This window comes from Phocoena phocoena, chromosome 3, assembly GCF_963924675.1.
Source record: "Phocoena phocoena chromosome 3, mPhoPho1.1, whole genome shotgun sequence".
NCBI lineage: Eukaryota > Metazoa > Chordata > Mammalia > Artiodactyla > Phocoenidae > Phocoena > Phocoena phocoena.
In genome coordinates, this window is record NC_089221.1 from 115,584,449 (window position 1) to 115,612,189 (window position 27,741).

At 44.0% G+C, this 27,741-nt stretch overlaps 1 protein-coding gene across 2 annotated transcripts in view; it reads right to left on the reverse strand.

Annotated features, from left to right (window-relative positions):
- KLHL3 (kelch like family member 3) overlaps nt 1–27,741 on the reverse strand; it is a 96,364-nt gene that overhangs the window by 56,983 nt on the left and 11,640 nt on the right. Inside the window, exons 2-5 of one of the 2 annotated variants that reach the window (XM_065873367.1) lie at nt 23,286–23,392; nt 11,197–11,318; nt 2,209–2,371; nt 450–452 (exon numbers count right to left, since the gene is read on the reverse strand). In XM_065873367.1, coding sequence (XP_065729439.1) covers nt 450–452; nt 2,209–2,371; nt 11,197–11,318; nt 23,286–23,392 — 395 coding nt within the window. The remainder of the gene's footprint in view (nt 1–449; nt 453–2,208; nt 2,372–11,196; nt 11,319–23,285; nt 23,393–27,741) is intronic. The other variant, XM_065873368.1, reaches the window with a different exon arrangement.

The following is a 27,741-nucleotide window of genomic DNA, read 5'->3' on the forward strand; positions in this document are numbered from 1 at the left end:
TTTGAATCCTGTCTGTCTCTTCCAAATGACCTCAACAAATTACTTCACCCCTCTGTGCCTTAGTTTCCTCAGCTGTTGTATGCATTAAGTGCACATAAAATGCTTAGCCTAGGATGTGACCCAAAGTAGAGCTCAGTAAATGCTAGCTAAAAGTAATTCACCAGGACACTGCCTACACACACCCACAATGCTGCAGAACCCAATCACCACGCCCAGATCAGGACTTAGGAGCACCAAGACCACGATATGTTCCCAACTGCATCCTCCCCACTCTCCCACAGGTGAGTCTCACCATCAGACAGTAAAAAGGGCAAAGGGAGAAAACACAGATTTTGAAAGTAGGGGAGAGCCAAGCCAGAAGAACCTGGGAGCCTTTGTTAAAGGTGGGGTTCGGTACACGGCCCAAACCTCAGACGACCTTGTAAGCCAACTACAAAAGGATGTGATACCTGCTGTGTGCATGCAAGCACGTGCACTCTATAGAAGGAGAGGGCTGGGGAGGGGAGACCAGGAAGAGAGACAGAGACCTTCTGGTGTCTAAGCACTGTCCCTTTGCCGCTGCACCAGCAGATGTCCACAAGCTGACCTGGGCCTTGGCCAAGCTCTCAGCTCCTGCTGAAGCAAAGTCTGAACACATCCCTCAAGAAAGTGGCTGGACTAGAGAGGGCTGGACTAGCCACGGCTCCCTGAGAACAGAAAGGAAGTGGGGTACAATGCTGGGAAAGGCAGACACAGGAGGGACAGCAGAGAAGCAGGAGAGTCAAGGATTAGGGCCAGGAAGAGTCAGAGGAATTCAGAATTGGGGTGACTGGGGAACGTCCTTCACAAAAATCATCATCACTGACATCATCCTAACATCTGGTCCCATTTGTGTCCTCAGAAACAGACCTCAGGAAGAAATGAGAGTCTGTGTAGGCTCCTGGGCTCTGGGGCTTGATGAGAGCAAAAAAGGATGCTGAAAAACAGAAGAAATGCTTGTTGACTTGTGGATCAAGGGGCTAACACAGCACAGGGAGCTGGCAGGTGGGCAGCCAGCAGGTCCTCAGTTAACTTCTAGACATTAGCTGGACATGAGACACAGAACAGACAGCAGCTATGCTGGCGTTTGTTTGGGCAGGGGGAAGAATGAGAGGCTTTACTGCAAGGGAAGGAGGTGGCCATGACTGAATCTATTGATTCATATGACCAGATCTGTTTCCTAGGTCACTCATGACCTTCGTCCTCAAGTTGAAATAAATACCAATGAAGACTTCTTTCCAGCTAAACATGGTGGGCTGAACATTCATGTTCATCACTACTCCCTCTGAAAACCCCATTAAAATAGCAAGATGACAAGCTGTAGCCGGGAGAATGTCTCCAAGAAAAATAAAATGGACTCAACAGATTATCTGATATACTGAGAAGACTGTTCAGTGTATCTGTCTTACAAGAGTTAGCAGTTGTAGCAGTCACTGTGTAAAAGAAAAAGCATTTTATTAACTGCCTTACTGAACAAAGAGTTTTCTGATAAAAAAATAATTATAACTTATCTCAGCTGTAGAAATGATGTTAGAAGAATAAAGAGAGGAGAACAATGTATGTATATGAGGGGGACGTCTATGAAAGCACAATTATTCTCCTGTGAGAAGTCAACAGATAACATCTAAAGCTAGTAAGTCCAAAAATAGTGGTACAAACGTTTTATTTAGGTAAATAGAGGTAAATATCAGACAAAGCAGCTTTTAGCTAAATCAGCACATGTATTTTAATTCTTTTAGAATTGCAAGTGAGTGGTTCTAGAGAGCAAGACTTCATGTGGAACAGCAGAGCAGGAGACTCTTATCATTATAAGCCTTGCAATAGTACTTGACTTTTCCAAATCGTGGTCATAGAACACATTGGTCAAAATAGAAATTTTCCTAAATGACAAAGATTTATTTCAAGACCTAGGCCAAATTACTCTTCCCCCACGAAGTCTCAGATCTCCTTCCTCTTCTCTCGTGAAAATCACTGTCTGCACCATTCACCCGACAATTAATCACATTCCACTTGGTAATGAGCTGAACTCTTCTATTGTTAATTATCTTTTCACCTGTGTCTTGTCTCCCTGACTAAATTATAACTTGTTCATAGCAGAGTGCACTTTTCATCATCTTTGAGGAGTACACCACAGACCAGGTTATTAAATCCACAAGTTCAGAGAGGTACAGCCACCCCGCTCCCCATTACCTGCATAAGCGTTGGCCTGCTGCAGGAGGTCGGTACACGTGTGCACGTCTGCAAATGCGCGGATACCCAGGCAATTGGTGGGATGCAACTGAGACTGCAGGAAGTCACAGCAGTTCTGGCGAACATCCATGAGCTGCAGCAAGCTGGCTGCTGGGAGCAGCACCTGGAAGAGAAGGTGACATTCTGACTTGCAGGATCCCACCGCCAGGGTCTCATCTCCCCAAAGCAGTGTTCTAATCAAACCACACCCAAGCTCAAGGTCTTTGCACAGCTCTCCACTACCTGCCCAAGTAAGTCCAAACTTCTCGGCCTGGACTTTGAGGCAAGCCCAGCCTTAGTCCCCACTACTCTCCACTTCATGGACCCTAAGCACCAACAGATTCTCTGTCTCCCTACAGACCAGCAGTGCCTCCCAGTGGCTAATGTGTATATGAATTCCCCTTGGGATCTTATTAACATGCAGATTCTGACTCAGTAGGTTTAGGGTGGGGCCCAAGAGCCTCCATTCTGAGTGAGTACCCAGGCTATGCTTGCAGCTGCTGGTCCATGAACCACACTTTGAGTAACAAGACCCTTATAGGCTGAGTGTTTGTGTCCCCCGCAAAAGTTTATACATTGAAGCCCTAACCCCAAATTTGGGCGGTATTTGGAGATAGGTTAAAGGAGGTCAGAAGGGTGGGGCCCTAATCCATCAGGGCTGGTGCCCTTATAAGAAGAGAAATAGATACCAGAGTTCTCTCTCTACCACGTAAGGACACAAGGAGAAGGTGGCCTTTTGCAAGCTAGTAAGAAAGCCCTCACCAGAAACTCAATCAGCTGGAACCTTGATCTTGTACTTCTAACTTCTAACACTGTGAGAAAATTAGTTTCTGTTGTGTAAGCCATCCACTCTGTGGTATTTTGTTACAGCAGCCCAAGCTAAGACAAACTGGTCCTCCTACCTGGAGATTCACCTGGAGAATTTTTAAAATACTGATGCCTGGGTCTCACCCCCAAAGATTCAACGTAATAGGAATGGGGTGGAGCCTGGACAGTGAGATATTGCTAAAGTTCCCCAGGTGCTTTTAATATATAGCCAAGTTTAGAACCGCTGCCCTTCAGCCTTTAGCTACTGTCTTCACTCAAAGGTCTTTATTGACTTGTTCACAAGCTCATTCACCATTTAATTACTGAGCACCTGTGGGCCCGCCTTTGTGATTCAGTGGTAGGTAAGCAAGAGAAATCGAACCCCTGATCTTACAGAGTTTATCATTTACTGGAACAAGAGCATCATCCCCAAATCCACTGGGACTCAAACAGACACACTCTACTCTCCCATCCAACAGATAAATAATAAAGAACATTTCTGAGTACATTCTCAGCAAAAGGAGAGCTAAGTTTCCTTTTAAAAGGTCATGAGACACATGAGTATTTATACTGTATCCTGGAAGACAGAAATAGTTTCTGCTCAGGTGTGTGTGCATGTGTCTTTCCTAAAAGCCAGGGAAGACTAGCTTGAACAGGCCAGATGGGTGCTCAGACTGTCAGCCCTGGTCAAGCTCCCTAGGACTTTGCCACAGCTGCCAAAGCCTGCCCTTGGATCAAAAACCATGATCGTTGTCAGAGTCCTTCTTGACACCAGCTCTGCTACCCCTCCCTCCCGACCCTGTGGGAGGGGTAGATGTTCTGAGAGTGACTTAACAAAAAGAAATTCAGAAAAAAAAAAATCAGAGCAGAACAGTTTGGCTTGAGACTGTATCGCTCAGGGACCCCCAGCATCCATTTAACCCCAAAACAACCCCCGTGTCCTGGGCCTTTGCTCTCAGCTGCCCCCCTGACTCTCAGGGAGAGTGTCTGGGCCAGCCAGACTCCAGGTATTCCCATCCACACGGGCTTGCCCAGGAAGACAAGGGCTGCAGATGCATTTGATTTCTTGACTCAGGGCACTACAAAAGTTTTTTGTTTTTTGTTTTTTGTTTTTTGAGTGATTTAAATTCTGGAGGCTGACGGTCTCCAAAAACAGCTCTGAGCCTCATCTCTAGCCCTCCTCACCTCCATAGGCTAAGGCCAAAATCTCTGCCCCACTGCCCATTCTTGGGCCTTGTCCCACCACTAGGGTAACCAGCCATCCAGGTTTGCCCCAGACTGAAGAGTTTCCCAGGACACAGGACTTTCAGTGCAAAAACTGGGGCAGTTAGCCACCCTTCCTCATTCCTGCCCACACACAGATGCCACCAAGAGCCTCCACTAACAGTGGTCCTGCTCCCAAGCTTAAAAGCCTGCTCTCAAAGGGAAGCTCTTCCTACCTGCAGGCTTAAACCTCTCCCTCACGAGAGCCAAATTCTAGAAAACATCTCCTCTCTCCTTCCTCTGCCCTCTCTCTTCCACTACCCTATGTCCCCAGCAATACAACAGTAAATTACCATCCTGTCCTTGGTATTTTCTGAACCACTGATTCATTCCAGAGAAGGAAAAAGATAAGATCACCCGTTCTGCAGACTTTGAGACCGTAAGTGAACATAGCCAGGCTCCAAATCTGACCACCTGAGCTCCATCCCCACTAGACAGCCATGTCCCCACGGAGCAGCCATAAACTGGGAAACTCAATTAACCTGTGAGCTTGCTCAGCCTAGCCAAACAGATTCCAGGACCAGATTAGTCTCTCCCTGAGAGTTAAGTGGAGAACCATTAACCATTCTTGCTGAATACATACCAGGAATGGAAAGTCGTGTTCCAAACCCCCAAATGACCTCCATGACACCCGCCCTGACCAGCACCAGCTATAAACCCTAGAGTTAGGGCCATAGGTTGACCAACCATCCTGGTTTGCTCAAACTTTGCCAGTTTTAGCACTCAAAGTCCTGTGTCCCAGGAGAGCCCTCAATCCTGGGCAAACTGGGCTGGTTGTTTACCCCAGAGACCAGAAACTTGTATCCAGTTACACTAAGAAACCCTGGTGGAGAGGAGTAATCCAATGCTGTCCAGCATACACCCTACTTCGGGCGTGGCAAGCCCCCAAGGGTCAGGTGTGATTAGAGGCCGAAATGGACAGCAGCCCTTTAGGTCCGCAGAGGAGGAATTTCTGAGAGTCCAATCCGCCCCCAGATTGCATACCCGCCAAGCCAAGATGCGATCATGCCAGGGACACACGCCTCCCCCGCCTCCCTGTCCTCTTCTCCCCCACAATGACAGCCACAGTTTGGGGCTTAATTTTTCAAGCTCGTGACAACCATCCAAAGAAATGAAATAATAAATACTTTCTGAACACATTCCTTAGATTATACTTTCAGTTTTTAGAACCTCCCTGGATAGAGCTACCCACACAGCTTTCAACTTTCCTACTGTTCACAAAACCCACTTCGCAGACAAAAATGATCAGGCTTTCCACCTCTCCACACACCCTCCTCCCATCCTCTTTGGGTCCACTTCTGCCCGAAAGCATTCCCAAGGTGACTTCCCAAAATGAGCGGGGCTGGTGGTTTCTCTAATTGCCCCTTCCCTCCTTTCTCTTTGATCTTATGCTGCGATCCACTTGCTTCATACAGGAAGGCATGAAGAAAAGCAAAGGGATTCAGAATGCTGAGGAGGGTTTAGAGGCTGGAGGATGTATCACTGCTCAAATGCTGAGTCTCAGGGATAAACAGGGGCCTGGTCCAGTAGGGCTCTGGGGGCTGCACACAAGGCGAGTCAACACAAATCCCCAGAGGCTGCAAAAGAAAAGAGAGAGAAAAACGTCCAGGAGGTGGTCTTTGCTTCCCTCTCCCACAACAAGGGCTAAGAGAGGATTTCCTCTTCTCTTATCTTGCCTGCAACTCGACTCCCTCAAGTGGCAGCAGTAACAAGATTAGGAACAAGAGGCCAAACTCAGGTCCTCAGCTTGGAAGCAAGACTGTCCTGGTGGAATCCCTAGGGCCGTGCTGCTTGGCCCCTGGAAGGAGGTTGAGACCTGAGAAGGAGCAGTTGGCTGGAATCGCCGCAGGAAGAGAAGACGACCCTGGGTTAAAAGCTTTCAGCTTGCCTCTTGCCGTCTCAGCATTTTGGTTCTGGGAAAACAGGCCCTGGAATGACCCTCAGCAGAGAGTTTACAGGTTCCCCTCCAGCTTGCAAATGGCTTCCCTCCATTTTTCACATGCAGGCGCTGTTTTGTTTTTTTTCCTCTCCCTCGGATAACATGAAAACACAGCAGAGGATATCCCGTCACAGAGTTTAGTTTCCTTTAACAAAAACAAAAGGAAATGCCCTGCCTCAGAATGCACCTACTCCTGGAATTTCAGAGAGGCAGGGCCATGCACAGAGGAAGGGTACCAGCCAGAGGACCAGGTGGCAAGGCTACCCAGGGCCTCTGCCCACACCACACAGCAGGGGGTCTGCCTCTGCCAGCACCAGGCATGAGGCCTGGCACAGAAATAGTGCTAAATAAAAATCTACTGAGAGAAAGAAGACAGGGAGAGAGAGGTGTACAGATAGATGAACAGGAGAGCTAGCAAAACAGTACTGTGATTAAATGTGTCACTTAGAATATTTTAAAAATTTTTTTATTGAAGTATAGTGTCACTTAGAATATTGACTTCTCTACTTACCAGCCATGTGACTAAAGGCAAATTACTTAACCTCTCTGTACCTCTGACTCCTCAACAGTAAAATGAAAATAATAGTACTGCCTTAAAGGCTTGTTGTTGGGCTCAAATGAGATAATACATTTAAAGCAGCTAACCCAGTGTTTAGTGCATAGGAATTCGTCAGTTAAACTGGTTTTTATTATTATTAATTATTACGAGCTGAAGTCAAGATTCTGATCATTCATTTAACAAGAAACTTGAGTTGACCACATCAACAGGGCACAGTGAGCTGGAGAGAGCTGGATTCAAACCCCAACTCCACCCCTTACTACCTGTGTGACCGTGGGTACTACCCACTTAACCCCTTGGAGCATCAGTTCCTTCAACTGTAAGAGAAGAATCATAGTACAACCTTCTAGTGATGGTTACGATAATTAAATGAAATAATGCATGTGAAATAATCAACACATGTTTGTCTTACAATGAGTATCAATAAGTAACAGTTACGACTTGTTACCTCCACCATAGAAGGGCAGCTCAGACTCTCCAAGGTATGTGTGGCTGGGAAGAGATTTAGGGCATCATCTCCCGGTCACTTAACCAAGCCCCAAGTCTCTGACCCTTGTTTCCCCAGGTGCCTCCATGCTCACCGCCTCAGTGCACCAAATCCTCAACACACACTGTCCTCACAGCTTGTGAGCAACTCTCAGCAGGTACACCACAGCATAAGAAGCAACCACATTTTCATCTAAACTTTCTCTTCTCAACTTTTTTTGTTTTGTTCTCCCCCAAGGTCACCCCTGACCAAACCATAGTTTAAAGTGAGGGATAAAAAGGAAAATAGTTCATGTATCTGACTGATTCCAAACAATGCAGTTTCCTGAAGGTTCCACATTGTGCTTCTCAGGGGAGCCCCTGAACATGCAGCCTACTCCCACATACAAATGAATGCAACAGGCCCCTCCAGGGGCTCACACGCCAGCAGGGACACAGACAGGTGGAAGAGGAGGCAGGCCTGACCTCCCAGACCTTCCTTCAAGACCCAGCACACCCAACACTTCCTCATTGAGGCCTGCCCTGACCATCCTCATCAAGGGGGTGATGACCATTGCCTGCTTCCTGGGTACCTCCACCCTGGCCCCTACCACACTGGAGGGCATGCATTTGCCTGGCCACCTGTCTCCACCTTCAGACTATGTGCTCCTTGATGAAAAAGCTTCTGTGTTCACAGTGCTCTCTGTGCCCATACTGTCTGTTGGCACAGGGTGGCACTCCTCTAAGTGCTTTACCTATAGTAATTCATTTAACCTTCATGCCAACCCTATGAGGTTAATTACAATTATTATGCCCATAATACAGACAAGAATACTGAGGCACAGAGAGGTTAAGGACCTTCTTGGAGTCACACAGCTAGAAAATGGTGGAGTCAAGGTTTGAAGGCAGACAGTCTAACTCATGACCACCCAACAGAATGGGTACTATTATGATTCCTGTTTTACAGATGAGAAAACTGATCCTTGAGGCAGCATGTCAGGGACGGTATCAGAGAAGCTCTAGTAGAAAGGAAGCAGAACAAACCAGAGGCTGGCAGAGTAAGAGTCTTCTCTGATCAGAGGTCAGAGTCCCATGCCCTCACTTTACAGTCAGAAGACTGAACCCCTGCAGTGGGAAAAGGCAAGAATAAGAGTACTGTGTGAATGAACGTCAAAGCTGAGGCCTGGACCCAGGTCTCCATTCAGACTTGATTCCTGCCTCATCTTTAGTTCTGCATGCCCTCTGAAGCTGCACGTCTTCACGCTGGCTCCCTCCCCACGACCCCTACAAAGTAGTTTTTAAAAGTAATGGTGACGCCATTTTCTCCAGAGTCCTCCGATTACCCTATCTGTTGCTACCTGCCTTAAGGTAACTGGTGCTATAGAGACCACCACTGGGTTAAACCAAAGTTGCAAAGATAAATACCCAGCCAGGCAAAAAGGATCCAGAATGGAACATCTTCTAACTACCTAAGCTTTTAAACACTTTGTACTTTACAGGGAAAAAAAGTTTATTAAATAAACACATGTAGAAAAGGGAGAAAAAAGCTGGTTCCAATTATACAATTCTACAATCTCCCCTAAACAGTGTTTTAAGTTTGTTTGTTTTTGTTTTGTTTTAGTGACCTAAAACAACAAAAAATTTATTTTCTTACATCTGGAAGTCGGAAGTCCCAAATGGGTTTCACCAGGCTAAAATCAAGGTGTCAGCAGAGGTGAGCTCCTTCTGGAGGTTCTGAGGGAGAATACGTTTCCTTGCCCTTCAGGCTTCTAGAGGCACCCACATTCCTTGGCTCATGGCCTCCCTATCTTCAAGGCCAGAAACATCAAACTGAATCCTTGCCAGGTCACATCGCTCTAGTTCTCTCATTCCACCTCCCTCTTCGATTTAAATACCCCTAGCTATTACACTGAGCCCACCTAGATAATCCAAGCTAATCTCCCATCACATGTTCAGCTGATTAGCAACATTAATTCCATCTGCAATATTAATTCCTCTGACATTCACCCTAACACATTCACAAAATTCCAGGGGTTAGGACACGAACATCTTTGGGGGCTACTATTCTGCCTACCACACTGTATGATTAATGAGTTACTGATATACCCTAATGCAAGATTTTAAAAAATTATTTATACACCTGCATATTTTTAGGTTGACATCTAGCATTATTCATTAGAGTTGAAAGGATGTAATTTCTGGCATTTTGTGAATCTCAATATTTATATCAGTCTCAAAAGTACCTAAATGAATTTAAATGTCATGGTGATTTGAAATCACTATCACCCATTAAAAAAATTTTTTTCCATACATGCCCTATACATATTTTATACTAAATTACTTTGCACTTACTGTTACTGCCCCAAAAGTCATTCAGCTGTTTAAATTCTGCTGCTAGACCTAGTATGTAACCATGACCTCGCCCACTCTACTCTGGATGGGAAAGACCAGAAATAATGGAATGGCTATGCATTTTATTGTGTATAAAATAAACCTCAATTTTAAAAGGGCAGGGGAGGATTATACCAGATCACTGTAGAAACTATGCCACCCAAAAGTCTGTCTAGGGTCCAGAGACAAAAGCAGTCTGTACATTGGGGCAGGCTCTGCAGGCCCAAATGCAGGGTGCCTCAGACCATCAGTCTGCCTGTGCCCTGACACCCCCAGCAGAGTACCGTTCACCACACCAAGCTAACTTCCACTCATCCTGCAGTCCTCAGCTCAAATCTTATCTCCTGAAAGAGCCCTTCCTAGATTCCCTCCTTCATCCAAATTGTTCCTTTCCTTCAAAGGACTTACCACAATTTGTGCATAAACATTACTTGTGTGCTTATTTGATGAGTGTCCATCTTCACCCCTAGACCACAAATTCCATGAAAGCAGACAATGGAATGACCTCTGCTCACTGGTACAAACACAGTGCCCAATAAAGTGTCTGGCATGTAAGAGGCACTCAAACATCTGGGCCAAATGGAATCAATACATGATTATCAATTCGGCCTCCCAAATACCTCAATCCTAGAAAAGGGGATGGTGTTCTGGATAAGGGAAATAGGTATTTTGGTCACCAGAGAGGTATCGGCCTATTCACCTAACTAAGGTGAAATTTTGCTTTAAAAAAAAAAAAGAAGGAAGAAAAAACCTCCATATCCCACACAATTTCCATTACTTTAATTAAACAGTAAAATCCTTAATGACAAGAAATAGTGTATCCTGCGTCTGTATTTGGCCTAGTGACTCATAGGGTTCCAGCGTGGGCCACACCCTCAACCATCTTCCCTTCTGAAGCATGACGCTGATGTCTCACGTCCCCACAGTAAAGATCCACACCTTTGGGTGAAGCAGTGTCTTCACTGGCTCCTATTTCAAGGCTCCAGATGGCTTGGGATGAGGGCAGGGCGGCGAAAGGAGGAAAAGGCACAGACAACATGTCTCAGAGCAACATGCCCCTACTGACACTCAAGCCTGGTGCTTGGCACCTCCACAGGCTCAGAGGCATTTCGCTGACGAACAGTGAGACAAGAAAAACTTTTAACAGCCTCACAAGCCAATACTCAAAATCCCTGAGATGAGATAATGACTGAGGAGAAGAGGGATCACACAGGCTTCTTAATTCTTCCTTTACCAACACTTTAAACCAGCATGAGTTAAAGACTTTCTGCTCTGCAGCCCAAGCTCATTCAGAGGGATTTTGGCCTAGTGGTTAAGAACGTGGGTCCCATGGTCAGGCAGGCAGGAGTTTGACGGTCATTCACCCTGGCCATGTGACCCAGGGCAAGTCACCTACTCTCTCTGGAGCTTCAGTTTCCTCTCCAGTTACCAACTGAGTTGTTGTGAGGGTTAAATGAAATGATGATGTAAAACAGTGGGCCCTGAATATACAATACACTGAGCTATTAGTTGGAGCTGAGTTTACCTGGACGTTCTCTTCAGTCACCTCAATCTCGGCCGTATAGATGTAGTCAATCAGCTTACTCAGGGTCTGCCCATCCACATCCTTGATTTCTATCTTCTTGGCTTTACTCTCAGACATGTCACCTACAGTTCAAAACAAAAACAAAATGGACATGAACTTGGTGCCTAGGGTGTGCTTAACTTTCACATGGCCTCCTGCCCTGTCTTGGCAACATAAAAGCACTGTCTGTGTTCCCGGAGGCAGCAGAAGGGCTCAGGCACAGAGGAAGATAGACCAGCTGACATCAAGGTCACAACAACTCTGGGTCTGTGATCATCCACAAACTCAATTTCAAGCATTCCCCACTCTATCTGTTGCCCATTTCCACTCTGAAGGCAAATCTATACGTGATAAAGCATTCAACCAAGTTACTACAAACTTGTACACGGGGGCCAGGGAAAGTGAATGAGATATGCACCTGTCCTCAAGAAGGAGCACCTGTTCTAGTAGGGCATATATATAAAAATATATGAGATGATAAGAGCTTAATAGAGGTATATGCAAAGTACCAATAGAACAACAATTTCTTAAAAAAACAATTATTGAGTGCTAACTCTGGCCAAGCACTGTGCTAAGCACTTTAAACTGTTGCCTATTTTAATCAACAACCTATGAGTGTTATTAATATCATCCCCATATTACAGGTGAAGAAACTGAGGCACAGGAGTGTAGGTAATTCATTTTGCCTACAGTCATACATCTAGGAAGGGGCCAGGCTGGGATTGAAAGCAGGGAGTCTGACTCTAGAGCCCCACACTTGTAATCACTATGGTGTATTGAATCCCAAGAATGCAGATGATAGAGCAACAAACGCTGTCTGGGGAATCCAGGAAGGCATCCTAATAGGAGGTCACATTTGAGCTGGGTATTCCTCATGCAGCAGAGGTGAGGAAGGACGAGCTGGATGCAGGAATCGTCAGTGCAAAGACAGAAAAGTGTCAAAAGTATAAATGTGGGGAACAGTGAGAGGGCAGCACGGCTGGTACATGGGGTGACAGTGAGAGGAAGGAGGCTGGAGAGGCAGACAGGGGCCAGGACTTGCAGAGCCCGGCAAACCATGCAAATGAGTTTGCACTTTATCCTAAGAGTAGCACCACTGAAAGGTTTTAAATGAGGGAATGACATCAACAGATGGGTGTCTTTGAATGAAATTCTGGATGTACTGGTGGAAGCTGGATCAGAGGCAGGGAGAACAGATGGGAGGCCCTGACAATAATCCAAAAAAGAGAAGACAGAGGCCTGTGAACTAGGGCAGCAGTGACACCACATGTGCAGTCCCGAGGCCCCTGACTTCAGCCTGCCCTCTCTATACAGTGCACAGTTCTATCTAGAGCCAGGCTCCTTCAACAAGGGCTGCTGATTTCAGAAGGAAAAGACAGGCAAGACATGTGTCTTTGTAGACTGAAATGAAGGGCAACATGACTACTAGAAACAGGGATTCAGAAGTCCTTATGTGAGTGTGAAAACTGAGCCTGGGCAGTTGTTTTCTCTCTGTGGAATCTGTGCACTGGAGCCAAGAAATAAAGTACAGTACAGCATGTGGGCTGCAGACGCCCACCTCCAAGCTGCATGGACTGCACATGATTCCTCCACCAATCCCCAGTTCCCACCCTGACACAGTTCTAGATATGAATGACTCTGAACAGGGAGGAAAGGTGGGGGCGGGGGACCTATTCCAGACGTTGCTGGCTCCCACTGCTGCCAGATCAGGTAGCCCAGAGACCTCCAGTTGGTTCTCTCTTCTCTCTGACTGTAGTAGAAGCCAGTGAAAAGTCTTCAGCACAAAGAGCCCTGAGACAGGACGAAGAGGCAAAGAGGAAACAGGAAAAGACGGTGGGCTTCTCCTCTACCTATAAAACAGGCTCTCACAATCTTTTCTTGAATTTACTCTAAAACAAACAAGAACATACACGCGGGTTTCCCTGGTGGTGCAGTGGTTGAGAGTCCGCCTGCCGATGCAGGGGACACAGGTTTGTACCCCGGTCCGGGAAGATCCCACATGCCGTGGAGCAGCTAGGCCCGTGAGCCATGGTCACTGAGCCTGCGCGTCCGGAGCCTGTGCTCCGCAACGGGAGAGGCCACAACAGTGAGAGGCCCGCGTACCACAAAAAAGAAGAAAAAAAAAAAAAAAGAACATACACGTAAGGAAATCAGAAGTTAAATTCATCTCTCCAAACAGCTACTAAGACATTCACAAATAAAGGTCCAGTTGGTAATTATATTGCAAAAGATCATCAAAGATAGCCAATTATTAGTTTAAGAACTTGGACCTTAAAGGGACTTCCCTGGTGACGCAGTGGTTAAGAATCCGCCTGCCAACGCAGAGGATGCGGGCTCGAGCCCTGATCCGGGAAGATGCCCCATGCGGCGGGGCAACTAAGCCCGTGCACCTCAACTACTGAGCCTGCGCTCTAGAGCCCGTGCTCCTCTACAAGAGAAGTCACTGCAATGAAAAGTCCGCACATGGCAACCAAGAGTAGCCCCCGCTCACCGCAACTAGAGAAAGCCCACGCGCAGCAACGAAGACCCAACACCCAATAAATAAATAAATATATAAATAAATTAAATAATAAAAAAAAAAACTTGGACCTTAGAAAAATGAGCAACCAGCAACCTGACTGCAAGAACCAAGAGACTCAGAAGCCCTTAGTGAGTGTGAAATCAGAGCCTGGCCTGATTGCTTTCTCTCTATGGAATTAGAGCTTGGGAGTCTGCTTAGGGTTTTATAACTTGGGGGTAAACAAATGGAAACTCCTGAAATTGCATGAAAACATTTGTATATGTGGGCAAAAGTCTGATTTTCTGAGGGGATGAACAAATCATTTTCATCAGTCTCAAATGTCCAAAAAACATTAAGACACAGTTTTCTAGATGGTGGGACTTTGGGAGATTTTTTTTCTTGCTTCTTTATGTGAATCAAAAGTTTCTAATTTCTACATTAAGTACTTAAAACTCCAACAAGGATGGAAAAAATGAAAAAAAAAAAAAAGAAAGAAAACCTAGGGCCTCAAAGACATGTATTTTCTGAGAAATTTACCTTATAGGAAATAGGAGACCTATATAAATCATAAGCACTCATAAAATGCAATTTAATATCTCTATGAAGCAGTAGAAATCACTGCACCAAACTAAGACACCAGTTTAAACAAATCCTGAAAGTGGCAGTAATAATAGTTGCTACTACATGCAGGCCCTCAGGGTTTACACACATTATTTCATCTAGTCCTTGCAATGACCCCAGGAGGTACTAGACATTACTTCCATTTTACAAATTATAGAACTGGCATATCAAGAGGCACTTGCACACAGCTAGTAAGATGCAGGGCTGGGATCTGAACCGTGGCCTAACTCTAGACCTCATGTCATTTCTAATAAATCCCTCTATAATTTAACTAATTTAACTGGCCCCAACTAATGGCTTTGATAAAAGTATTCCCAAACAAAGCCTATGTCCAAATTCTGAGCCAACTTATACTTATTACCCAGTAAGCAAGAAAGAAGAGAGATGGGATCTTGTCCTCAACACCTAACAAAGTGCGTGACATATAACAAGCACTGAAAAAATATTTGTTGGTACAGGGAAAGAAAGAAAGAAGAGAGGCTTTCTTTTGACATCTCATAAATCCACAGACTCTGATAATTCTAAAGAGGGAGAAATCATCAAAGGCTTGGTCATTCTTACTACTTCACTCACCTCCACTACTTTGACAAATATTTCTAGAGAACAGAACATAAGCCCAATAAGTCCTTCTCTATTCAAGGTCAACCCAAGAGACCTGTTCTGCTGGTTTTTCTCAAGAGGCCCAGCCCAGCCACTTCAGACTCTGAACTTTCAGAAAAGAGGAAATGCAGATGGCCAACAGGCACATGAAAAGATGTTCAACATCACTATTCATCAGTGAAATGCAAATCAAAACCACAATGAGGTATCATCTCACACCTGTCAGGATGGCTATCATCAAAAAGAACACAAATAACAAATGCTGGTGAGAATGTGGAGAAAAGGGAAGCCTCCTACCACTGTTGGTGGGAATGTAAATTGGTGCAGCCACTGTGGAAAACAGTATGGAGGTTTCTCAAAAAACTAAAAATAGAACTACCATATGACCCAGGAATTCCATTCCTTGGTATACATCAAAAAAAAAAAAAAAACAAAACCCAAAACACTAATTTGAAAAGATACATGCATCTCAATGTTCACAGCAACATTATTTACAATTGCCAAGATATGGAAGCAACCAAAGCGTCAATCAACAGATGAGTAGATAAAGAAGATGTGGTTTATATACACAATGGAATACTACTCAGCCATTAAAAAGAATGAAATTTTGCCATTTGCAGCAACATGGATGGACTTGGAGGGTATTATAATAAGCAAAATAAGTCAGACAAAGACAAATTCTGTTTGACATCACTTATATGTGAAATCTAAAACATATAACAAATTAGTGAATACAACAAAAAAGAAGCAGACTCACAGATATAGAGAACAAACTAGTGGTTACTACTGCGGAGAAGGAAGTGGGGAGGGGCAATATAGGGTAGGAGATGAAGAGGTACAAACTATTAGGTATAAAATAAGCTACAAGGATATATTGTACAACACAGGGAATACAGTCAATATTTTATTTATTTATGTATTTATTTATTTATTTTGGCTGCATTGGGTCTTTGTTGCTGCGCGTGGGCTTTCTCTAGTTGCAACAAGCAGGGGCTACTTTTGGTGTGGTGTGCGGGCTTCTCATTGCAGTGGCTTCTCTTGTTGCAGAGCACGGGCTCTGGGCACGTGGGCTTCAGTAGTTGTAGCATGCGGGCCCTAGAGCACAGGCTCAGTGGTTGTGGCGCACGGGCTTAGCTGCTCCGTAGCATGTGGGATCTTCCCGGACCAGGGCTCGAACCCATGTCCCCTGCACTGGCAGGTGTATGCTTAACCACTGCGCCACCAGGGAAGCCCAGTCAATATTTTATAATAACTATAAATGGAGTATAAACTTTAAAAATTGTGAATCACTATATTGTACACCTGTAACTTATATAATATTGTACAGCAACTATACTTGAATTAAAGAAAGAAAAAAAAGAAAATGTCTGTTTGTTGCACATCTTTTGTCCTCTGTTAACAACATATCCTGTTCTTCCAGACAGATCATGATCTACTCAAGGGCAGATATTTGTTCATTCATTCACTCAACAAACATGTATCAAACAGTCCCCATGGGCAAGGCCCAGAGGACACAGTGGTGAACAAGTCATGTTCCCTGCCCTCATGGAGCTCAGTCTAGTAGAAAGAGGGATAAGTAAACCAACAATTACAAAGTATGTTAAATGCTAGAAAAGGAGGTTCAGCTTAAAAGGTTCTTAAGCAGGGAAGCCTATACCCTGAATTGTATGCAAAATGATGAGCACACAGGAGCACACATTTACTATTTTTTGTGGAAAGAATCCATTGTTTTCATCAGACTGATTCATAATGGTTAAGAACCACTGATCTAACATGAGATCTGGAGGAGTCATGGTTGTTCAGAAGAGCAGTGAGTATGAGGGAAGAATATTCCAGGCAGATAGAGTAGTGTATGTAAAGGTTCGGAGGTAAGAAAGAGCATGACCTATTCTGGGACCATAAGAAGTTGAGTCTGGCAGAAGCACAGCATGAAAAAGGAGGAAGGGGGAGAGGAGCTGGAGATATAAGCAGGGTCTGGACCACTTGAGGGTCTTGTGGGCCATGCTGAGAAGTTTAGACTTCATTCTAAGGGCAATGGGGAGCCCTTGACAGACTTTAAGCAAGTAAGGGATACATCATATTTTTTATTTTGGAAAGATCACTAAAGCTACAGCATAGAAAATGGGTTGGGGGTGAGGGAACAAAATAGGAGGCAGGTTGACCAATTAGAAAGCTGCTGCAGTAAATTAGGTGAAAGATGATGGCAGCCTGGACTAAGGGTCTGTGTCTTGAACTTCTTTAAATCCTCAGGCTCTACTTTAAGACCTTGCACCTAGAAGTCTCCAAGAACCATAAAGAGCCCAGGAAAGCAAGTCATGGTTCTCGACATAGCAAGCACACCACATGCACAACAGAGCTCTTTTTAGGTGGAAGACTGCCCAAGGGGGAACAGGAGGGAGGAGGTGCATCTTGAGGAGCCAGGAGGGAAAACCTTTCACCATCACAGAAGACTTAGGAAGGCTATGAAATCACTGGCTCATCCTCTAGGTCACTGATATAAACCCAACCCTATTATTCAGCCAAAGAAGTCTCAAGAGTGAGAAAGGAATGGTAGAGTGGCTGTGAAGTCTTTCTGAAGGACCAGACATAGACCACCAACCACCCCTACAAAGCTGTATGGCAAAGGCAAGAAAAAGTGCATTCAGGAAGCCTTGTGTTATGGAACTCTTCCTCACTCCTCAGCTGAATCCTTACTGTTTTAATTTAATTTCATGATCTGGGTAAAAAGAAAACAGAAGGTCCTTATCCTTTGCACAGTGATCCTGCATGGCTGTTAAGATGGTTATTAAACTCTCTTACCACTAACCTTCATCTGTCTAAGTCCTAATATCTGGGTTGCCAACTCATTTAGCTAAAGCTGAGACCTATGTCACATGTTAACATCACATGAGAAAAAGAAATACCCTGTCATGTCCCTGAATCCCAGCTAAACCTCCTGCAGGTGAGCAGCCTATGCCATTTAACTGCAAAAGGCTGACCTCTGTCTCCTGTAAAGTAAGGACATTCCCGGCCCTGCCTTTAAGCCAAGGCTATGTGAGAGTCAAAGGAGATAATGAGAGTCTGAGAACTGTGGCAGCAGGATTCAACAGAGCTGCAATGATGGATATCACCCCAGCACTCAACCTCCCTGGAATCTCATCCTTCCTCCACTTGGAAAGGTCTTTCTGCTCAGCTAGAGGCACATGGAGCACCAAGTCAGGAAGGAAATGCCTTCCTGATATGAAACAGAGATGTTTCATATCAACCCTAACCACCATCAGGGCGGCTGGTATCAGAGCCACCCCACACATCCACATGAGCTCTGTAAACTATGATGTGCTCTACACATAATAAGAGTAAAGTTTATTAAGTACGTATTCTGTATTGGGTGCCTTATTTCCCTTACCTGTATCTGTTCCCTGGTTATTGTTATTATTGTTTTATTGTTGTTATTGCAGTCTCATAAATAAGCAAACAGGATCATAGAGGTTAAGTGAATTCCCTACAAACCGATCAGGTGCTGGAGTCAGGTCACGATGGCTCCAAAGCCCTTTCCAAGACACCACACCATCTCCCAATGCAAGGTGGCATTACCACCCCTGTGTTTAATCCTTAGCAAAGAGGCCTCTGCATCAATAACTCCAAACCTCCTCTATGAACATTCATAAAACATTTCTTACCAGTGATCCTCTCCAATGATGATCTAAATTTCAAGGCTGAGCTACTCCAAGTCCAGACAAGTCTACCGCAGATCATCTTGGTCAAATCAGTTGCACCTTAATGGGTGCTGGTGAGTGTCTGAATAGTGGTCTCTTTTCCTAGACACTACAGAGGCCTATGTTGAACTACATCCAAATCAATTCCTGAAAAACTCGCCATTTCCTTAGAGGCAAAACCCTCGGAAACCAGACCCTATCTACTCCGACTAATCTCTCAAGGCCCTCTTTATACAAAGAAAGGATTCTACTCCCTAGTGCTCCCTCCCTCCCTGCCCCACTGCCTTGGATTAAGTCTTGCTAAACTGCATGTTATGCAAAGATCTTCAAAAACATCAATACATCATACAAACACTCAGAACACAGACATAGGCCAGGGCCTGGCAGAGTCAGGCATAAAGAAAGGGTGAAACAATGGTTCTATGGGATGAGTGCATGCCTGGAGGTAAGAGGGCCAGGCCCTAATTTTTCTGCTTGAGGCTAGTTGGTGCTTACATTCCAAGCCCCTTGCCTCTTACCTCCAGCACATTCCTGACTCTCCTCCCTATTTCTGTTCACCATATGTTCAAAGACACCAGTTGAATATCAGCCTACATCTAATAAAAACTGGACAGTAACTTTTCTTTAAAAAAACAAAGCCGGGGCTTCCCTGGTAGTCCAGTGGGTAAGACTCTGCACTCCCAATGCAAGGGCCCCGGGTTCAATCCCTACTCGGGGAACTAGATGCCGCATGCATGCCACAACTAAGAGTTCACATGCCGCAGCTAAGAGTCCACATGCTGCAACTAAGAAGTTCCCATGTCACAACTAAAAGTCTGCATGCCACAACTAAAAGATCCATATGCCACAACGAAGATCCCACGTGCCACAACGAAGACCCAGTGGAGCCTAAATAGATAGAAAAATAAAAACAAATAAAAAAACAAAGCCAATTTAATCAGCTGCTGCATGTAGCACAACAGAGCCAGAAGATGGGACAGCTCACTTCCAGGGCTTCTTTTGGGATGGAGTTCAAATGTCTTTTAGCCATGTGATGAGCCTAAGACACTTAGTCCACATATTCTTTAGAACTTGGTTCTTTTAACACCATAAAATGGGATTGTTTTCAAAGTTTTGGATGACATGAAGGGATCCATATGGAGTATAAACACTATAGTACACAGAACACATAGAAAAGGGCATGACAGAAGGAGGGAAAAAAAACTGACTGGGCTATTTTGGGGAACTTATCTTCCCCTGGGATGGAGGTGCTAGATGGGGGGATGGGATCAAGGGGAATTTTAAGTATTCCATACTCACAGAGAAAAGGAGGACAAGACCAGCCCTTCTGGCCTCTCCAATCTCACTATGCTGAAGGAGTGGAGAGCAACTCAGGTGACTGCCCATCCCAGATCTTCTCACAGGTTGGCTGCCTTTGGACACTCTTCTGTGGGCACTCAGACCTCAGTTTCACGCTTATTACAAGTTATTCTGGGAAGGATATGGTCAAGGAGTGGAGCTGGTATTTGGAACCATCACAGGACATTTGGGCAATATGAACTCAGAGGACAAAAAAATAAAAACACTTTAAGCCTCAGTAAAAGATCTTAATCATACTACTCAAGTCAGAAGAAAGTCACATGTATTTCCTTTTCTTTGGGGCTTTAAACATGCTGATAGAAATGGACTCAACACGAGTCAGCTGGGCCTTTTCATTACTAATTTTATGCATTTTGAAGCTGAACCTGATAATTAGAACAAAATTTTGCCATGTTACTTTTTTTTTTGTACCTGTTTACCAAGGTTTAAGCAAAACCAACGGGCCTCAGAAATACATGAATCTGATGTACCGCCGATGGAAGCATAAGCTGGTACAACTGTTCTAAGTGTTGTGGAACTGAGGCACGTGTCTCACAAGAATTCAAAATGTGCACACACTTTAACCAAGTATTTTTTATTCTAGGGATCTAAGGAAATAATCAGGAATGTAAGTAAAGACTAAGTTGCAAGGATGCCCATTTTAGCATTATTTACAATAGCAAAATATTAGAAAGAACTATAATTTCCAACCAATAAGGAAATGGATTTTCAATTCGGATACATATGATGGAATCTTATGCGGCCATTAAAATAATGATGTAGATGTGATTTCATTGCCATGAAAATATATTGACAATATAGCGCTAAGTTCAATTAAGCAAATTTTCATTGAGCACCTACTGTACGTAAGATCACGCTAGGCAGCAGGGACATAGCAGTAAATTTAAAAGGTACAGTTTTTACCCTCATAAAGTTTATGACTGACCAGGCAAATCAGACAGTGAGGAAGTAATGAGATAAGTAGTAATAGTAAAGAGAACCATAAGCTATCACAAGAGTAAATGTATTACATGTATTTTTTTTGCTTGCTCACATTTTCTAATTTTTATTCTACAATGAACATATGTGAATAGTGTTTGGATGAGTAGATGGATAGGTAGGTGGGTGGGTGGATGGATGCACAGACAGACAGATGATGGATGAATGGATGGATGGAAGGAAGGAGGGAAGAATGGATGGTAACCAGAATCAGTGGAAAGCTTGGGCTAGGCAACATATTAGACTGCTTTCTTCTCTTGATTCCCTCTTCCCTTCAATTACCAGAATCCAAAACCTGATCCAGAAGCACCTTTTCTCTCCCTTTTTAAAATCACCTTGTTTTGCTAGGCACTTCCACTACCCCCAGAGGCAAGTTCATGAGCAAAAAGTGGAGCCAACAGTACAATTTATTGTAATTCAAATAGACTCCTCTCTCAACACTGGACTTTCCAAACCACACAAACAGAGAAGAATGACTGGCAGAACTATCTACTGAAGTTGCAGCTAAATAACTATTGTAGACAAGATAAATTATTTTAAAAGAAAGGGACGGATGAAGGACAAGGACAAAAAAAGAAATAAAAACCTTACTACTAGAGTTTGAGGCTACTCCAAAGAGAACGTGGCTCAAAATTTCCAGGTAGTGAAATTAGCTGGTTTTCCAGGCTTCACTGTGGCATTCCTGGCCCAAGGCTCAAAGTGAGGTAAGTGTGGCTTGGTCCACTTAGCAAAAGCACTGCTCCAAGTTGAGGCCAGGTCCTTCACATGATGAGCCAAGGGGGACATACATGTGAGGAATTCTCCAAACGCCAAGTGCTAAGTACTCCCCGCCCCACCAAGAACCACTCCTGCCCAGCACAGGCTTTGTACTATATCAGGAAAAGGGCAAGAGCCTATTCAGCAAAGATGTGCCTGCACTCACCCATCCTTAGCAACACCACATTCATTCATTTAACCTTCACTTATTCAGTCTCCTAAACATCAGGCCCTGGGGTGGGCGCTAAGGATTCAACAGTGACAAGACATAAGACATAATCCGCAAGCACCCAAAGCTCACAATCAAGGGTAGGAGACATTTTGTTCATTAAAACAATATTTTAGTCCTATTATGTACCAGGTACTCAGGGTACAGAAACAAACAAATCTAACAAGATCCCTGTCTTCATGGAACTGATACTCCAGTAAGGAGACACAGGTAAAAAATATATAAACAACCAACCAATACGATTTTCAGACAGTGATAAATGTTATGAAAAAAATAGAGTCAGGTTATGGAATAGAAAGAGACCTAGTGGTGAACTACGGCTCAGGTGGTCAGAGAGGAGGCAACATTTGATACAGGGTGAGAAGCAGCAGGTACATGAGACCCCAGAGCATGACCACCTCAAACCCCAGGAAACAGATGAGCATTTAGAGTGGTAGTGACCACACTCAGAGGAAGCACAGGGTACAGATAAGTGTGTGGAAGAGACACCTGACCTCATCCAGCTGGCTTTCAGTCAGCAGTGATGGATACAGCACTGCCTGCACCTGGCTCAGGGGAGGTGCTGTGAGGTACTGCAGACAAGAAGCTCAGCCCATGCGTTTCAGGGAATTCAGTCTTAGAAATAATACACGTGCAATAGTTGGACAAGGCTATTTGGCATGTTCAGGAAACAGGGACTCCCTGGAAAGTTGGCAAAGGTACTGAAACTGAATGCAGATGGTGAATATACCTCTGTCTTACTCTCCCCACCCCAAGCCCCACCATCAATTCTGCCAACTCTACCACATTCCTATAAAGGTTAGAGGAGACTCAAGGTCCCTGCCTGGAAAGAACAGCTAAGGAATAATAAGATGTGGGCCAGCTAGGCCAGCCAGCCCTGGGCCAGGCATCCAGAAGCCAAGTTCCACTCATTCACCGTGTGACCTCAGGCAAGTCCCTTCCTTTCTCTCAGCCTCAGGGTCCCCCATCTGCAAAATGATAGCTCAGAAGCCTGGGGATGAAGCCAAGAGTCTACATGTCTAACCAGCTCCCTGACATGATTATGATGCATGACAAAGTCTGAGAATTCATAGACTATATGATGCTACAGAGTTAACTGCAATAGAGGCTGCATGCTTGACTCGCCTAGCTGAGGGCCTGTCATGGTGCTTTGCATCTCCACGGTGCAAAGCAAAGAATCTGGCACACAGGAGCTCCGCAGGGTGGGCGTCACAGCCTTCTTTCCTCCCCCCTCTCATGCCACCACCCTCAATATTCTCCCAGTGGGGCTGCAGCCCCACAACCATGGGTTATTGTTTGCCCCTCACCATACCTGTGAACATCGCACAGAAGTAGGGGCTGCAGGCTGCCAGGACCACACGGTGGGCTTCTATCTCAACATCTTCTGCCACAATTACCACGTCACACAATAGCTGTTTGCTGCAAGACACCAGTGGGAGAAAGGATGGGTCACAGCACCAACTCCCACCCCCAGCCACACAAGGGTATTTTTTCTCCCCCACCCTCCACATTCCATACTATCACCACGGTTGTCATACAGACCTACCATATCTTAAGTTAGGCAGGGAGATGGACTCATCAACTTTTCCAAGTCCCTAATAAGCCCCACATTCAGGCTTTCCTAAGGCACTCAACTCTGTAGAGATCTAACTACTGTGTAGCTGCAAATTCAGGGCTCCTTCATTTGTCTTCACATCTCTGCTCCGCAACTCTACAGGCTATGACTGAGAAAGGGGGACAGCAGTTCAAGGAGCAGTGGGAAAAGCTTTGGGCTGTTAGCTGAGTAACTGAATGAATGCCAAGGAGCATGAGCAGGCCACTGAGGTGTGCCACCAGCTAGAACAGGTATTAACTCTTCCCCAAGGAGCCCACTGCCTGTGAAACACTGGTAAGAGGCCAGCCAGATCTGGAGGACTCAGGTATGTTTCTTCCCACCCAGGTTTAACACTAACATCAAAAAGACTCCGCCGGTACACACAGTGCTCCCTAAAGACCCTGGGCAAACTCCAATTACTGCAATTATTAAGAAAACTGTAACTACATTTTTACTTGTTTGTCACCCCCATACACTATGAACTTTAAAAAGGACTTGTTCACTGTTATATCCTAGACACCCAGCTGGATGCATAGCACACAGTAGGCCCTAAACTTTTACTAAATAAATAATGAAATTTTAAATAGGATCAATCCACACTCAGAAACAGAATGAATATTTGACTACTTTGAAGACTGAAAGGGTACCACAAGCCCTATCAATCCAAGAATTTTTCCTCTACCAGCCTTTCAAGTTCTTATCCTGGCTATTATCAATACAATAGTCAACATTTCTTGAGTTACATGTGCCAGGCACTGTTCTAAGCACTTTTTTTAATACATATTATTTCATTTAACCCTCTCTACAACCCTATGAAGTATGACTACTGTTATGCCCCATATTACTAAAAAGGGAAACTGAGGCCCAGAGAAGTTAAGTAACTTTCCCAAGGTCATACAGAAAGGGAGCAGTGGATGCAGGATTTGAATATAAGCAGCTGAACCCAAGAACCCATGCTCTTAACTTCTGTAGTATCCTGGTCACCACTAGTCCTTGCTTTAGATTAAAGCACTAGAAGTGGGAGGGAAGACAGGGAAGATAAACACATTTCAACTGTGATCCACTGGTAGTGGTTACTTAGCGCACTATACTGGATTGAGAAGTCTGAGGTCATGACTGGGTTCCACGTGACAGGGATGAGATAAATATAATGAGTATGTCATGGTTAATAGATGGAAGAGAAGCTACATATTTGCTCTCCCTGGTATAGCATATTAAACCCTTGCCAACTATTCAGACATTAGTCCAGGTTCACTTTTCAGAGAAATAGAGTCATACAGCCTGGGAAGGCTAGAACCACAAATGCCCTTAGAGATTACCCTATGTATGAAGCTCAGAGAGGTGGCCCAAAGCCACAGAAGCCTTAGTCTTGAACTAGTTCTGACTCCAGGTACAGTACCATAATGCCTCATGATTGGTTGACACTTAGAATGGGAAAAAACAGTAGCTAGGTTATCTCCAATGGGGAAAGGTGACCAGGAAAGGTTCAGCATATAGAATAAGGTACCAGTGAGGGGGCTTCTGGGAAGGGTGAGACCCCTGAGCACCAAGAGGCAAAACCTGGGGGTGGGACCTCATCCTGCAGTGAACAGCACACCTTACACACGAACTTTATCAGAATAAACCAGCTCAACTGGGAACAGAACTGGCTCTGCCCCAACAGGCTACAAGAACATGGACAAATTGACCCCATCAGTTTTCTCATCTTTCTTAGCTGCCTTGGGACATATACCGTGGGGACCAAATGAGATTGCAGATGCTACTTGAGAATAGGCTTGTTTAAATATGATTAAAATATATTGTAAAAATGTATTCCCAACAGTATAGACTCTGCTTGGACATTTTCATTTCTATTAAAGATTCTGGGGAGAAAACAGAGTTATCACTGCTATTTAAAAGTACAAGTAATTTTTTTTGGTAACCAGTATTTTAATAAGGAAAGTGTTGACACAGATGGGTCAGAAATGCTGAGCAAATTTTCAGTGCCAGGTGATGGGCAAGCAAATGTCAAAGTAGGATATCTTACACAAACCCAGAAGAGCTGATAATTCTTGAACAAATGGGAAAGAGACCAGAAGGAATGAGGAGTAAAGATGGAGAATCCAGTCAAGCAAATAAATGAGAGCAGCTCTGATAGGTGGGAAGTGTATCTCAAGGCCAGAGAAACTCTAACCTGGGAGAGTGACCAAGAAAAACTTGCCACAAAGTCAGGGTAGGCTTTCCCAGGTGGTGGGAAAGCCTGTCTACACACTGGAGACATCTCAGTCTCCACTATGCAGGGAAAAGGGAAGAGGCAGCTCTACAAGCACTGCATGGCTCACAAGCACTTCTAATTCCAATTACCAGAGATCCTGTGAGATCCTTTTTTCTGAAGTATCAGACACTACTCCAAAGGACAGTCTTGAGGAGAGAAAAGTAGGGCTATACATACTCTGATTTGTAGGAAATAGAGTAGAGCTGTTAGGAAGGAGCTCAGGCCCTGGAATCAAACTGACCAGGGTTCATGTCCCCTGAGTATCATAGAACTGATATGTGTTGTAAACAAGATAATGAATAGCGCTAATAGTAAACATTCAGTGAATATGTATTTCTTTTCTTCCTTTTTTCCACAAAATACTTCAGTCAAGATTAGAGTAAGTTTTGGATATGGTAAATTTGAGCTGCCTTTTGGACATCTAAGTGGGGCTGTCAAGTAGGCAAGTGGATACTAGGGTCTGGAGTTCAGAGGTGGGAAATGGTTAAGAAGTTGGGGGAAAGGGGAAGAACCAACAAAAGAGATGAGAAAACAGCCAGTGGGATAGGAGGAAAACCAAAAGAGTGTGATGTCCAAGAAGCCAAGTAAAGACAGGGATACAAAAAGGAAGGAATGATCAATTGTACCAAATACTGCTGATAAGTAAGATAACATTAGGGTGGCTAGCCAGGGCAATTAGGCAAGGAAATGAAATAAAGGGCATCCAAATTGGAAAGAAAGAAATAAAACTATCTCTCTTCACAAATGACACGATCTTGTACATATAAAATCCCAAGGAATCCACTAAAAAACTACTAAAATAAATAAATGAGTATAAGGAGGTTGCAGAATACAAGATCAATATACAAAAATCAACTGTGTTTCTGTACACTTGCGGTGAACAATACAAAAATGATATTTTTAAAATCCCATTTACAATAGCATCAAAAAGAATAAAATACTTTAGGAATAAATTTAACAAAAAAATTCAAAACCTATACCCTAAAACTATAAAACACAGTTGAAGTAAATTAAAGACTTAAATAAGTGGAAAGATCTCCAGTGTTCATGAATTGGAAGATTAATACTGTTAAGATGGCAATTCTCCCCCAAAATGTTCTACAGATACAATACAATTTCTATCAAACTCCCAGCTGGCTTCTTTGCAGAAAGTGACAAGCTGAGCCTAAAATTCAAATGTAAATGCAAGGGACCTAGAATGGCCAAAACAATCTTGAAAAAGAACAGAGTTGAAGAACTCAGGTTTCCCAATTTCAAAACTCTACAAAGCTAAAGACAGTGTAGTAATAGCACAAGGATAGATACATAGGTCAACAGAATAGAATTGAGAGTTTAAAATAAACCCTCACATTCACAGTTAATTGATTTCTGAAAAGGATACTAAGACCATTCAACCGGGAGAGAATAATCTTTTCAACAAATGCTGCTAGGATAACTGGATATCCACATGCAGAAGAGTGAAGTTGGACCCTTACCTCACACCATACACAAAAATTAACTCAAAATGGATCAAAGACCTAAATGTAAGAGTTAAAACTATAAAACTCTTAGAAGAGACATTGGGGTAAATCTTCATGACTTTGGATTAGGCAGTGGTTTGTTAGATAGGACACCAAAAGCACAAACAAAAAAAAAGATACATTAGACATCAAAGTTTATAACTTTTGTGCTTTAGGACATCAGGAAAATGAGAAGAAAACCTACATAATGAAAGAAAACCTTTGTAAATCATATGTCTGATAAGAAGCTTGTATCTAGAATACATAAAAACTTTACAACTCAATAATAAGTAGACATATAACCCAATTTAAAACAGGCAAAGTATCTTAATAGACATTCTCCAAATAAGATACAGAAATGGCCAATGATCACATGAAAAGGTGCTCAACATCATTAGTCATCAGAGAAACGTAAATCAAA